This window comes from Olea europaea, chromosome 8, assembly GCF_002742605.1.
Source record: "Olea europaea var. sylvestris chromosome 8, O_europaea_v1, whole genome shotgun sequence".
In the NCBI taxonomy this organism is placed as follows: domain Eukaryota; kingdom Viridiplantae; phylum Streptophyta; class Magnoliopsida; order Lamiales; family Oleaceae; genus Olea; species Olea europaea.
The window spans coordinates 20,408,763-20,423,040 of record NC_036244.1 but is presented as its reverse complement, the minus strand read 5'-3'; the positions used below and the strand labels follow the sequence as shown (position 1 = coordinate 20,423,040).

The following is a 14,278-nucleotide window of genomic DNA, read 5'->3' as shown; positions in this document are numbered from 1 at the left end:
TATTTGAACTCTAAAAATTTACTTTATTACTTGTTAAAGAACCGTGCACTTGCGGTGATTTTAATTGAAAGAAATATTTTGTGAACAAAAACGAATAATTACAATAAATTTATGGATTACCATTAAAGTAGTATAAGTCACATACCAACTTATTTCGCCAATTTTGTATCTAGGATTGGTTGATTTTATCAACCTTATGTGCTAAACTAAAAAATTCAATGATTTCATTGCAAAAATGCCACAGTCACCTCTGCAAATGAACAATAATGCGTTAGTTCAGTTCCAATTACATAAAAATTAATATCTAAATTTAAAAATAAATTCACAAACACTTACGATATGGACTATCTCACCATCCTCGTATCCCACATGATGGAGGTGATGTCCATGACGGAGGTGATGTCCGATCAATTGGATCATGGTCTTGCACAAACAACCGTACAAATTCTTAACTTAATCAATAATTGCTAATTCATACAAAATAGTAATCATTAATTCACTTACCTAGTCTTGGTCATGGATCGAATCGGACATCTAGTCATTTTGGGTGTGCAGAACGACTAATTCATGTACAAGACCCTGAGTCTCCTCCTCCATCGACAACGTTAAATGAGTTATTACTTCAAGTTGACATATTGAAATTTCAAATAATTAACAATCATGTAATGAGATTTGAAACTATGTACAATAAAAATCACAAATGTATAATACTCACATGAGGCCGTTGAGGAGAGTCGATAATTATTTTTTAGTGGGACATCCATCCACTCGAGATGCTCACCAATTATGCATCTGAGGGCAACGTGTTTTCCCTCGCCTCACAAAGTGGATACCCAATAGGGAGACAGTCTCGTACGCCCAGATCTACAACACATACAATTATTAATACAAAATATTTAAATGTTGATTATGTTAAAATATTTTACCTGCACTGTCAGGGGCAATCCATAGGTATCATACTTACACATAGTCTCCTTCGACTTCAAGTGAGATCTAGTGAAGACATGTACGGTGTATTCATAATATCTCCGGTCCCACTAATAGTTGTTGAAGTCATCGATGTCATCGACGATCTCCAGATGGAAGAGGTTGATCACGATCTTCTTATGGTGACACCACAAGATGCTCCGGATGATATATACCAGATCTGGCTTCATTCTGTTTAACATTTGGTCACACCCCCTGATTGTGCCGAATAGCTGCGGTACACTGTCCCCTGCCCATGAAAGTATGTGTCGTACAGTCTGTTGCTTCTCCGAGCTGCTTCATCGCTCCTAATTTATAGTTCAGTGATCAGGGCAAACTCGAACATGGAGAAATTGACGACTTTGCCTCCGAGGTCGAAGTGGAGGGCATTGTCGTCGACTGGACTTAGCAATCGATATAGAAGTGCATCAATAATCTGAACCGAGTACTACACATCTCTCAACTAGTAAAAGAGCCACAGAAAAGATTGGCACAGCATATAAGCATGCTGATCATTTAGCAGCTCCATCACAATGGTGAAACTGTTAAAGCTACTTCACGTAGCTTTGCCCGTCATCCATCTCAACTCTACATCAAGATGATAAACCATCATGCAAAAATTTAAAATGTTAGAACATTGTACAAGAGATAATGAAATAAAACATAATAACCTAAAATTAAGCGAACTGATTCATAATTACAATACGCAAGACGCAGATTCATTTTAAAATTAAAATTAACAATTATTCAAATTAAATAAAGAATATGAAATTTTTACCCTATCACCAAAAATTAATAATTAAAATTAGAATTAAAATTAAAATTAAATTGAAAATAAAAAATTAAAATTAAAATGAAAATATAAAATTATTCAAATTAAATAAAGAATATGAAACTTTTGCCCTATTACCAAAAATTAATAATTAAAATTAAAATAAGAAGAAGAAGTTTGTTGGCAACCGTGTCTCGTCGGTAAGTTGTTGACTGTTGATAAAAATCGACGATTGGATCCGGACTATGACTTTTGGCACAAGAAAACAAATGGAAAGTGCAAGAAATGGAGGGGTGTTATTGGACAATCGTCTTTAAATTCAATTTTTTTAAAAATTAAAATTAGTCAAGGACCAAAGTGAAAATAGACATGAATTAACCGGCCATTTCACATTATTTCATCCCTTCTTTACCAGCTACTAACCACACCTTTCAATGCCTCGGGCCTCTCTTTCTTTCTCTTTCTCTCTTTAAATAAATACCACACCCCACATACCCAGCCAACATTACCAATCACACACTCTCTCTCTCTCTCTCTCACACACACACACACACACTGCATCTACTCTGTGTGTGGAGAAATGACACCAGCATTGCTGAACCAATTGTTTGTGTATTGGACGCATCGGGTTGTTTGAGCTCTGCCCTCGTCCACCGCCTCCACAAAAGAGGCTACGCCGTCCACAACCATGGTTTGTTCCTTTCTTTTTTCATCCCTCCTACATTGTCTCTTATCCATTCTCTATTTGGTACGATAAGAATTATGATGCCATACATAATAGCTATGTGTTTTATTTTATTTTTGTTAAGGAATTATATATTTTGAATCATTCATCCTTCAAGGAAACTTTTTGCTTAAATTTTACTTCAAAGTTCGGAAAATTGGGTTCAATTTTTTCTTTTGTATTGCTATTTAGTAGTACAAGTTATTAATGGAATATTGTAGATAAGTTACAGTCTTTGGAGAGATTATCAAATGAGAACAAGAAATTGAGAGTGTTTGATTTGGACCCTTTGGATTATCACAGCATAATGGAGGCATTGAAGGGCTGTTATGGCTTATTTTACTCCTTCGAACTTCCTTCAGATAACCCCACCTATGATGTAAGTTTCCTTTTTCTAGCACTTATAATTAAGCAATTTTCCATTACTTTATTTTCAACTTAATTATGATTAAGTATCTATAAGTGTTATGCCCTAAATCCAATCGATTTAGGTTGTAAACACTTTTAATATGTTTAATGTATTTAATTTTGGTAATATCTATTATTTATTTAAATTAATTTTCTGATAAATAATATTAAATAATAGAGTCTGAAGATTTAAGTTTAAGTGATTTGTTAATCACAAGGAGTTGTGATTGTGAGATACAAATTACGTATGATTGGATTTTGAATAATCCATGGTCGTAAGTAATAACGAGATACGGATATCATTATTACAGATAGACTATCACGTGTGACATTTCCTATTTGTGAAGTAAGTATCTGATCTCACAACTTAAAGTGTGGTGACACTTAAATGAACACGTGGATGTTTTGTTATAGAACGAAATATAGGAGACCCGCTAAGAGATTCCACATGGATAACTATCTGAGTACCAGTGGTTAATCTCTAACATTCGGTAGTGGATTGGTCCTTTGACTTGAGGTCATCATAGTGCCTTGTATGAGGACAATCATGTTTTGACGGTGTTGGATGTTGCTCTATCAAGGGCCGCTAATACGGCATCGTTCGTGTATGTCAAGAACCATATGAAGGTTGTGAATGACCAATAGAGGATTAGTCACTCTTAAATAGTACGAGATTGTGATCTACATTTCGTTCAATTAAGTCAATAACGATATCCTTGGCCAAGGTATACATATAAGTCGAAAATGAGTTTTCGACTCATATTGACTTAATAGTAGAATGAAAGATATGATCGATAATCGAGATTGACACACTTCCATATCTCGTAATTCATCGGATCATATTGACGAATGGATTATAGTTTCATGGTAAACGAACAAGTTTGGTTTTGTCATACCACATGACATTTCGTGTCACATGTGTTGTCCTAATACATTGCTAGATGTCAATCTGGGACGGCGAGTGTGAATTGGTGATAAATTAAAAGAATATTTTAATTTATCAATTTTGATTAGATTAAAATAATATTTCACGTCGTTAGGCATCGTGATCAGGAACTTGATGGATCGCACACAAAAGAGAATTGGAAGATTGCAATTTGTCAATTAATCAATTTAACAATCGTTTGATAAATTAATTAATTGGGTTGGTTATTTATGAGCCCGAATTAATTCACGGACTGGATTTAATTAAATATTAGACCGGACCAGGCCAAGCCCGTTTGGACTTATATAAATACATGGCTAGAGTTTTCAATCTGTAGTGAATCTCATAATTCTTGCTAGCACAAGAGGAGAAAACCCTGTGGCTGCAATCTGTTCTCTGTGTGGAATTCATTGGAGGTTGAATAATTGAACAGTTGTGGGAGATAGATCCAAGTTGTCGGAACAAAGATAACGCAAAGGAGTTTGTAGATCTAAGAAAATGTATAACTTTTATCACAATTCCTATCTAAATACAAAGATGAATCCTGGTGGGAATTAAAAATGTTTTATTTCCGCTGTGCATGTTTAAGTAAATTCCTAACAGTGATATCAGAGCCAACTTTGTATTTGTTAGGAGTTGATTTACATGTTGATTAAATTAAAAGTTGATTTAATCATGTTTATTCTTGAATCTAGCAATTACAGTGTTTAATTTTATTTTCAAAATTTGATTTTGAAAAAAAAAAACAAATTTTCTTTTTGTGATCGGGGCGGTGTGCGTGCTACCGTCGACGGTAGCAACGTATTGTGATGCCATTGCTGGTAGCAACACCTTCGTGCTGTTGGTTGGGCCGCAAGAGCTTGCCCCGCCTTATGGTGGCAGGTCTTGCTATTTGGAAGGGCGGCACCATTGCCGACATCGCCACCAAAGTAAATAAAAAACCAATTTTTTTACGGTTTCTTAGATTGGGAAAGGTTGGAGGCGGAGACTTCTATTGCAATTAGTGTAATTGCAAGCCCCGCTTGCAATTTCAGTTGGGGTCATTTTGAAAATTTTAAATTCAGGGCTGTCATGCAATTTTCGAAATTGAGGGACTTGGCTTTTAATTTTAGTTTGGGTCAATTTGTAATTTCAAAAGATTTTTTGAATTTGTAATTTAAAATTGGTTTTAGAATTATGTTTTAATTGGGTTTGACCCATATCCTAAATTTGGCCCAAAATTAAAATTTATTTAAAATTGACGACTTTTATATATTTTGTTAAAATTAGATTTTAACTTAAATATTTAATTGTTAACCAGATTGAATTTTTGTTTTATTTAGGAATTTTGTCCTAAATTAAAATATTAATTCAATTTTATTAGAGTTGGACTCTTCTCTCGTGTTAATTATAATGTGACTTTAATATTATTTCCCCAATGTATATATTGAAATTGGAGGACTCTAATTTGGTAAATAATTAAAATTTGATCTTAATTATCCCGCCCTAAAATTTTAAAGAATTAGAGTTGGACTCTAATCTGGAATTTGATTAAAAATTGATTTTAATTAAATAACTTCGCCCAATAATTATGGAATTAGAGTTGGACTCTAATTCGGGGTTTAATTAAAATTTAATTTTAATTAAATAGGCCCGCCAATTAAGTTAATTAATTAATATGATTAATTAATTCTTTCGATCCATTTTTTTATAAGTTTTGACGACTATAATTGCTAAATTTTTGAGACATTGCATATGATATTATATATTATACATAGAAAACAATTATGTGATGAATGTTTATTTATGGATGATTATGGACTTGACCATGTGGATTTGCTGAATAGTTGATTTAATTCTCGTCGTTTTATGGGTCTGCGAGCCCTTAATTGTTTAGGACCTGGGAGTCTATTATTGTTATGGGCCTGCGAGCTCTTTATTATTTTTGGACCTGTGAGTCCGTTGTCGTATTATTATCATGAGCTTGCGAGTCCAATTTTATTTAGGCCTGCGTGCCGACTAATATAGGATACATGTTGCAGTTGGGCTAATTGAAGGCGCGAGAAAAGGAAGAAACCATAGAGATGGTGCATTGATATTGATTCAATGTTGTACCCCTTAGGAATTGACCAACTAGTCTTTCCTTTGGCTCGGAAAAACTAGATAGAATAAGTTCACAATCATCTATACTATTGTTTGTATATTTATTCGCATAGTTGATGTGTATATATATATATACACACACAGAACTCCTTGATGAGACCATTGCATGTTAAATCTCTCATTAAAATATTAAGTCGTATTATTTGCCTTCCATCATTATAGTGAAAAAGAGAATCCTAAATTGACCTCAGCTTGTTGAGTACACTCAAAACTGGTCTATTAGGGATATGTTTGACACTATAAAATATTTAATATTTCTGAATGATGGGTTTGACTTAACTAAAATTTACCTTTTGTTGAATACACTTAAGGAGATAAGTTTTAGAGGTATGTTAAGCTAACACATAAGATGTATGAAGACAAAAAGTTGTCAGCTTAATGATCTGGGAGTTGTATGGAGATACAGTTGATAATAGTATCTACCCAGATGTTTTATTAAGATTTGTTGAGTACACTTAAGATCTTAATATAACAAATGGGATCCCAGCCCACTGGGAATCAAATGTGGATTCTAATAATTTATGTATGAGGGTCATGAATTTATTTTAAACAGTGGGGGCACGTTTAATTAAAGTCCATGTTGAATTTGTGCAAATGCATTATAATACATATTGATTCTATACCTTTCGTCATTTACAATTTTTGAATCATGAGTGATCATATGAATTTGAGAGGCATACTGGATGCCAACAAACTGACCGGACCAAATTTTCTCGATTGGCATCGCAATTTGAGAATCGTTCTCAAGCATGAGAAAATTGGGTATGTCCTTAAGCAGCCCCTTCCAGAGGTATCTACTGAAAATTCCACTGAGGAAGAGGTGATTGTTTATAATAAACACAGTGATGACGATGACATTGCAGCATGTGTGATGCTTGCAGCTATGTCACCTGAGTTGCAGAAGCAACATGAGGATATGGATGCTTACACTATGATTTTTCATCTCAAGGAGTTGTATGATAAACAATCTCGTGTGGAGATGTATGAGACCTCCAAACAATTGTACCGGTGCAGAATGCCAGAGGGATCTTTAGTTAGTGCTCATGTGCTAAAGATGATTGGTTTCATTGAGAAATTGGCTCAATTGGGTTTTGTCATGGATCACGAACTAAGCATTGACTTGGTTCTACAATCTCTGCCAGATAGTCATTTGCAATTCATTATGAACTTCAATATGAATAAGATCGAATGTACACTCCCCGAGTTACTTAATATGCTTAAAACTATGGAGCTCAATGTTAAGGCTAGCACTGGGCATGTCTTAGCTATTCAATCCTCCAAGGGCACTAAGAAGAAAATTAAAGGAAGTTTTAAGAAAACGTCCAAGAAAGCTAAGGACAATAACGAAGCAGTCAAAGCAGGCAAGGACAATACCAGATCTGATGACCCGTGCTATCACTGTGGAGTGAAATGTCATTGGAAGAGGATTGCAAGGCTTATCTCGCAAGCTTGAAGGGAAAGAAGTCTTCTGAAACTTCTACTTTAGGTATTTTTGTTATCGAGGTTAATATGTCTACTTCATTAGCTTCTTGGGTATTAGATACTAGATGTGGATCTCATATTTGTATAAATATGCAGGAACTAAAGAGAAGTAGACCACTGCAGAAAAAAGAAGTTGACCTGCGCGTGGGGAATCAAGCAAGAGTTGCTGCATTAGTTGTAGGGACATACTTCTTACTACTGTCTTCGGGCTTAGTATTAAAATTAGAAAATTGCTATTTTGTTCCCGCTATTACGAAAAACATTATTTCTATGTCGTGTTTGGACATGAATGATTTTTCAATTAATATTAAGAACAATCGTTGTTTGTTTTATAAAGATGAGATCTTTTATGGTTGTGGTGTGTTACAAAATGGAACTTATATTCTTGATACAGAGTCATCTATTATGAGTATAGAAGATAAAAAACATAAAAGTGATAATCTAAATAATACCTATCTTTGACATTGCAGACTGAGTCATATTTATGACAAACGTATTTCCAAGTTACATAAAGATGGATATTTGGGGTCAATTTATTTTGAATCATTTGACAAATGCGAGTCGTCCCTATTAGGCAAAATCACCAAATTCCCTTTTACTGGAAAAGGAGAAAGAGTTGCAGAACTACTGGGACTAATACATACTGATGTATGTGGACCCATGTCAATCACCACCAGAGGTGGTTTCTCTTACTTCATCACATTTGCTGATGATCAATCTAGATATGGTTATGTATATCTGATGAAATTCAAGCATGAAGCACTTGAAAAGTTCAAGGAATTCAAACTTGAAGCAGAGAAACAAACCGGTAAAAATATTTTCACGCTAAGATTAGCTCGAGGTGGAGAATATTTAAAGGGAGAATTTTCAGATTATCTAAAAGAAAATGGGATTTTCTCGTAGTGGACTCCGTGATATACATCGCAACATAATGATGTATCTTAACTGAGGAATCACACTTTGTTAGACATGGTGCGATCTATGATGAGCCATGCAAACATCCCAAAATCATTTTGGGGTCATGCACTAATTGCTGCGTCTTACACACTTAATCGTGTCCCATCTAAATCGGTCGACAAAACTCCATACGAGTTATGGAGAGGAAAAAGACCAAACTTATCTCACATGAAAGTTTGGGGCTGTGACACTTATGTAAAGTAAAATGAATCAGATAAGCTTGAGGCTAAATCTGATAAATGCGTATTTGTGGGATATCCAAAAGAGACAATTGGAGATCAGTTCTATAATCCCATTGAGAAGAAGGTGTTTATCTCAAGACATGTCATATTCCTAGAGAAAGAGTTTATTCTAGGAGAGGGTAGTGAGAGCAAACTCGAACTTGAAGAAGTTCAAGAATCCACAGATACTGTTGACCAATTAGATGAACCTGAGTATGATACTACACCTGTTGACGGACAGACTCTTGATCAGGATGTAGAGAACCCTGAGGACACTCCAGCTCAATGTAAATCAAGTAGGATCATTTGACCCCCCAGAAGCTATGAATTCACGATTACTAATCAAGTATTATTAGTCAAGGATGATGAACCTACAAATTATGCAGAAGCAAAGTCAAGTATTGACTCAAAGAGATGACAAGAAGCCATGGAATCCGAAATGAACTCAATGTATGAGAGCAAGGTTTGGACCTTGGTCAACCTTCCAAGTGGGATAAAACCGATAGGTTGTAAATGGGTTTACAAGAAAAAAGTCGATGTGGATGGAAACATCCATATATACAAAGCAAGGCTAGTAGCAAAAGGTTAAACACAAAGACAAGGAGTTGACTTTGATGAAACTTTTTCGCCTATAGCTATGATGGAGTCCATTCGGATTTTGCTTGCAATTGCTGCATACCATGACTATGAAATATGACAAATGGATGTCAAAACTGCTTTGCTTGATGGAGACTTACAAGAGGAGGTGTACATGACACAGCCTGAAAGTTTTGAATCCAAAGAAGCCAACAAAGTATGTAAGCTAAATCGATCTATTTATGGATTAAAGCAAGCCTTAAGGAGCTGGAATATTCGTTTTGATGAGACAATCAAAAGGTTTGATTTTATTAAAAATGAAGATGAACTATGTGTTTACAAGAAGACAAGTGAAAGCGCGGTCATATTCCTAATATTATATGTCGATGACATATTATTAATGGGAAACGACATCACAATGCTTTAATCGAAAAAATTATGGTTGTCAAAGAATTTCTCCATGAAAGATATGGGAGAAGTAGCGTATATCTTGGGAATCAAGATCTATAAAGATAGATCTAAAAGATTACTAGGCTTATCCCAATCTTCGTACATAGATAAAATCTTGAGAATATTTAATATGGAAGAGTCTAAGAGAGGTTTGTGTCCTATGTCACATGGGATTTACCTCTCAAAAGATATGTGTCCTAAAACACATTATGAAAGGAATCGTATGGATAAGATTTCTTATGCTTTGGTGATAGGATTTATCATGTATGTAATGCTATGTACGAGACCAGATGTTTCATATGCTCTAAGTGTTACAAGCAAGTTTCAAGCAAACCCTGGTGAGAAACACTGGATAGCGGTTAAGAACATTCTTAAGTACTTGAGAAGGACTAAAGATTTGTTCTTGATCTATGGAGGAGATGAACTAAAGATTCATGGGTATACTAATGCCAGCTTTCAGTTTGACAAAGTTGATAGCAAGTCTCAATCAGGATATATGTTTACTCTCAACAATGGAGCGGTTAGTTGGAAAAGTTCCAAACAAGAGACAACCGCTGATTCAACCACAGAAGCTGAGTACATTGCTGCTTCTAAAGCAACGAAGGAAGCTGATCAGATCAAGAAGTTCATTAATGAATTGGGCATCGTTCCTAGCATTGTTGATCTCATACTTTTGTATTGTGATAATAATGGAGCCATCGCACAAGCGAAGGAACCGAGGTCTCATCAACGATCCAAACATGTGATAAGGCGATATCATCTCATCAAGGAGATAATATAAAGAAATGACGTAAAGATAGAGCGAGTTCCTACAGATGACAATATTGCAGATCCATTGACAAAGCCGTTGTCACAACAGAAATATGATCTTCATGTGGACGCTTATGGTATTAGATACATGAGTGATTGGATCTAGTGCAAGTGGAAGTTTGTAAGTGTTGTGCCCTAGATCCAATCCATTTAGGTTGTAAACACTTGTAATATGTTTAATGTATTTAATTTTGGTAAGATCTATTATTTATTTAAATTAATTTTCTGATAAATAGTATTAAATAATAGAGTCCGAAGATTCAAGTTTAAGTGATTTGTTAACTACAAGGAGTTGTGATTGTGACATACAAATTACGTATGATTGGATTTTGAATAATCCGTGGTCGTAAGTAATAACGAGATACAGATATCGTTATTACAGATAGACTATCACATGTGGCATTTCCTACTTATGAAGCGAGTAGCTGATCTCATAAGCTAAAGTGTGGTGACACTTAAATGAACACGTGAATGTTTTGTTATAGAACGAAACATTGGAGGCCCGCTAAGAGATTTCACATGGATAACTATCTGAGTGTCAGTGGTTAATCTCTAACGTTCGGTAGTAGAATTGGTCCTTTGATTTGAGGTCATCGTAATGCCTTGTATGAGGACAGTCATGTTTTGACGGTGCTGGATGTTGCTCTACCAAGAGCCGCTAATATGGTATCGTTCGGGTATGTCAAAAACCATATGAAGGTTGTGAATGACTAATAGAGGATTCGTCACTCTTAGATAGTAAGAGATTGTGACATGCATTTCGTTCAATTAAGTCAATAACGAAATCCTTGGCCAATGTATACATATAAGTCGGAAAGGAGTTTTTGACTCATATTGACTTAATAGTAGATTGAAAGATATGATCGATAATTGAGATTGACACACTTCCATATCTCGTAATTGATCAGATCATATTGACAAAGGGATTATAGTTTTATGGTAAACGAACAAGTTTGGTTTTGTCATACCACATGACATTTCTTGTCACATGTGTTGCCCTGATATATTGCTAGATGTCAATGTGGGACGGTGAGTGTGAATTGGTGATAAATTAAAAGAGTATTTTAATTTATCAATTTTGATTAGATCAAAATAATATTTCACGTCGTTAGGTATCGTGATTATGAACCTGATGGGTCGCACACAAAAGAGAATTGGAAGACTGTAATTTGTCAATTAATTAATTTAACAATTGTTGGATAAATTAATTAATTGACTTGATTATTTATGAGCCCGAATTAATTAATTAAATTCACGGTAAATAGATTAATTAAATATTGGATCGGACCATGCCAAGCCCATTTGGGCTTATATAAATACATGGCTAGGGATTTCAATCTGTAGTGAATCTCATAATTCTTGCTAACACAAGAGAAGAAAACCCTGGTGGCGGCAATCTGTTCTTGTGTGGAATTCATTGAAGGCTGGACAATTGGACAGCTATGAGAGACAGATCCAAGTTGCTGGAACAAAGATAACGCAAATGAGTTTGCAAATCTAAGAAAATGTATCAATTCCTATCTAAATACAAAGATGAATCCTGGTGGGAACTGAAAACGCTTTATTTTCGCTGTGCATATTTAAATAAATTTCCAACAGTATCTACCTCATTAATCAAGTTTACTTAGAGTATGATCACTTTTTATGTACTTAAGTTTGCAAGTAATTACTCATTTACTATGATTGACTAAATCTTAAAATTTGGATAGTCAACTTAACATGAGAAGACATTAAAGTATTTAGGAATTATCAACGGCCAATGTGTCTCAAGATTATGCTGAATGATCAGATCTCTAGGATGATGTATAGATTAAGTTTGTTGATAATTCAAGAAATAGGAGTTTGATAATTCATACGACCAAGTTCATACACTTCGAGCTATAACGTATATAATTTGTTTCAAAGAACGAGACACGAGATTGAAAAAGGTGTTATATGAACTTTGATAAAAAGTTAGGAAATTCAACTCTGTGAAATATTCTAAATGGTGTTGTGTATTGATATTAAAGAATCAAGAATCGTTGAGACTTGTTTTGAAGTAGTATTTCATTTCTGGTACAGGAATTTATAGGTGAAATAGAAGTAAGGGCAGCACACAATGTGCTGGAAGCCTGTGCACGGACAGACACCATAGATAAGCTAATTTTAACTTCATCCGCAACAGCGGTTATTTGGAGAGACCAGCACAATAGCGTCCCATCTGATGTCGATGAAAGAAGCTAGAGTGACATAACCTACTGTAAAAAATTTGAGGATGGAATTTGGAACCCCATTATAAAATCGCTGAAATTCTTCATTTAAGTATGGAGTTAAGAATTTGATGTAATTGAATTTGCACAGTTATGGCATGGACTATCAAAAACGGTGGTTGAGAAGACAGCTTGGGCAATGGCAATGGACAGAGAGGTGAACATGGTTTCTATTAACGCAGGATTGTTGATGCATCCCAATCTTAGTATAAAAGATCCCTATTTGTTAGGGGCCACTGAAATTTTTAAAGATCCCACCAGGATTCATCTTTGTATTTAGATAAAAACTGTGATGAGAATTATACATTTTCTTGATTTTGCAAACTCCTTTGCGTTATCATTTTCCAGCAACTTGAATCTACCACCCACAGCTGTCCAATTATCCAGCCTCCAATGAAATCCACACGGAGAATAGACTGCAACTACTAGGATTTTTCCTCTTGTACCAACAAGAATAATGAAAACAATATGGATCTTAAACCCTAGCCAAGTATTTATATAAATCCAAACGGATTCGGCCTGGTTTGTGAATTAATTAATTCAATTAATTAATTTGGGGATATAAATAACCAATCAAATTAATTAATTTATCCAACGATTGTTAAATTAATTAATTGGCAATTTACAATCTTCCAATTCTCTTTTGTGTGCGACCCATTAGGTTCTCAACCACGATACCTAACGACATGAAATATTATTTTGATCTAATCAAAATTGATAAATTAAACACTCTTTTAATTTATCACAAATTCACACTCACCGTCCCAGATTGACATCTAGCAATGTATCAGGGTAACACATGTGACGAGAAATGTCACGTGGTATGACAAAACCAAAACTATTTGTTTACCATAAAACTATAATCTCTTCGTCAATATGATCCAATCAATTACGAGATATGGAAGTATGTCAATCTCGATTATCGATCATATCTTTCATTCTACTATTAAGTCAATATGAGTCAAAAATTCCTTTTCGACTTATGTGTATATTTTGGCCAAGGATTTCGTTATTGACTTAATTGAACGAAATGTAGATCACAATCTCTTACCATCTAATAGTGACGTATCCTCTATTGTTCATTCACAACCTTCATATGGTTCTTGATATACCCGAACGATGTCGTATTAGCGGCCCTTGGTAGAGTAACATCCAACACCGTCAAAGCATGACTGTCCTCATACAAGGCACTATAATGACCTCAAGTCATAGGACCAATGCCACTAACGAATGTTAGAGATTAACCACTGACACTCAGATAGTTATCCATGTGGAATCTCTTAGCGGGTCTCCAATGTTTTGTTTCATAACAAAACAACCACGTATTCATTTAAGTGTCACCACACTTTAGCTTGTGAGATCAGCTAGTTACTTCACAAGTAAGAAATGTCACATGTGATGGTCTATCTGTAATAATGATATCCATATCTCGTTATTACTTACTACCACGTATTATCAAGAACCAATCATACGTAATTTGTATCTCACAATCACAACTTCTTGTAATTAACAAATCACTTAAACTTGGATCTTCTGACTCTATTATTTAATATTATTTATCACAAAATTAATTTAAATAAATAATAGATCTTGCCA

At 34.7% G+C, this 14,278-nt stretch overlaps 1 protein-coding gene across 1 annotated transcript; it reads left to right on the top strand.

The window, feature by feature from the left end:
* The first annotated feature begins 2,521 nt into the window (after positions 1–2,521).
* Positions 2,522–12,656, top strand: LOC111398423 (cinnamoyl-CoA reductase-like SNL6). The gene is made up of 3 exons (XM_023025323.1): positions 2,522–2,525; positions 2,684–2,841; positions 12,495–12,656. Exons 1-3 carry the CDS (start codon positions 2,522–2,524, stop codon positions 12,654–12,656), a joined length of 324 nt encoding a protein of 107 aa, XP_022881091.1.
* Positions 12,657–14,278: the final 1,622 nt, after the last annotated feature.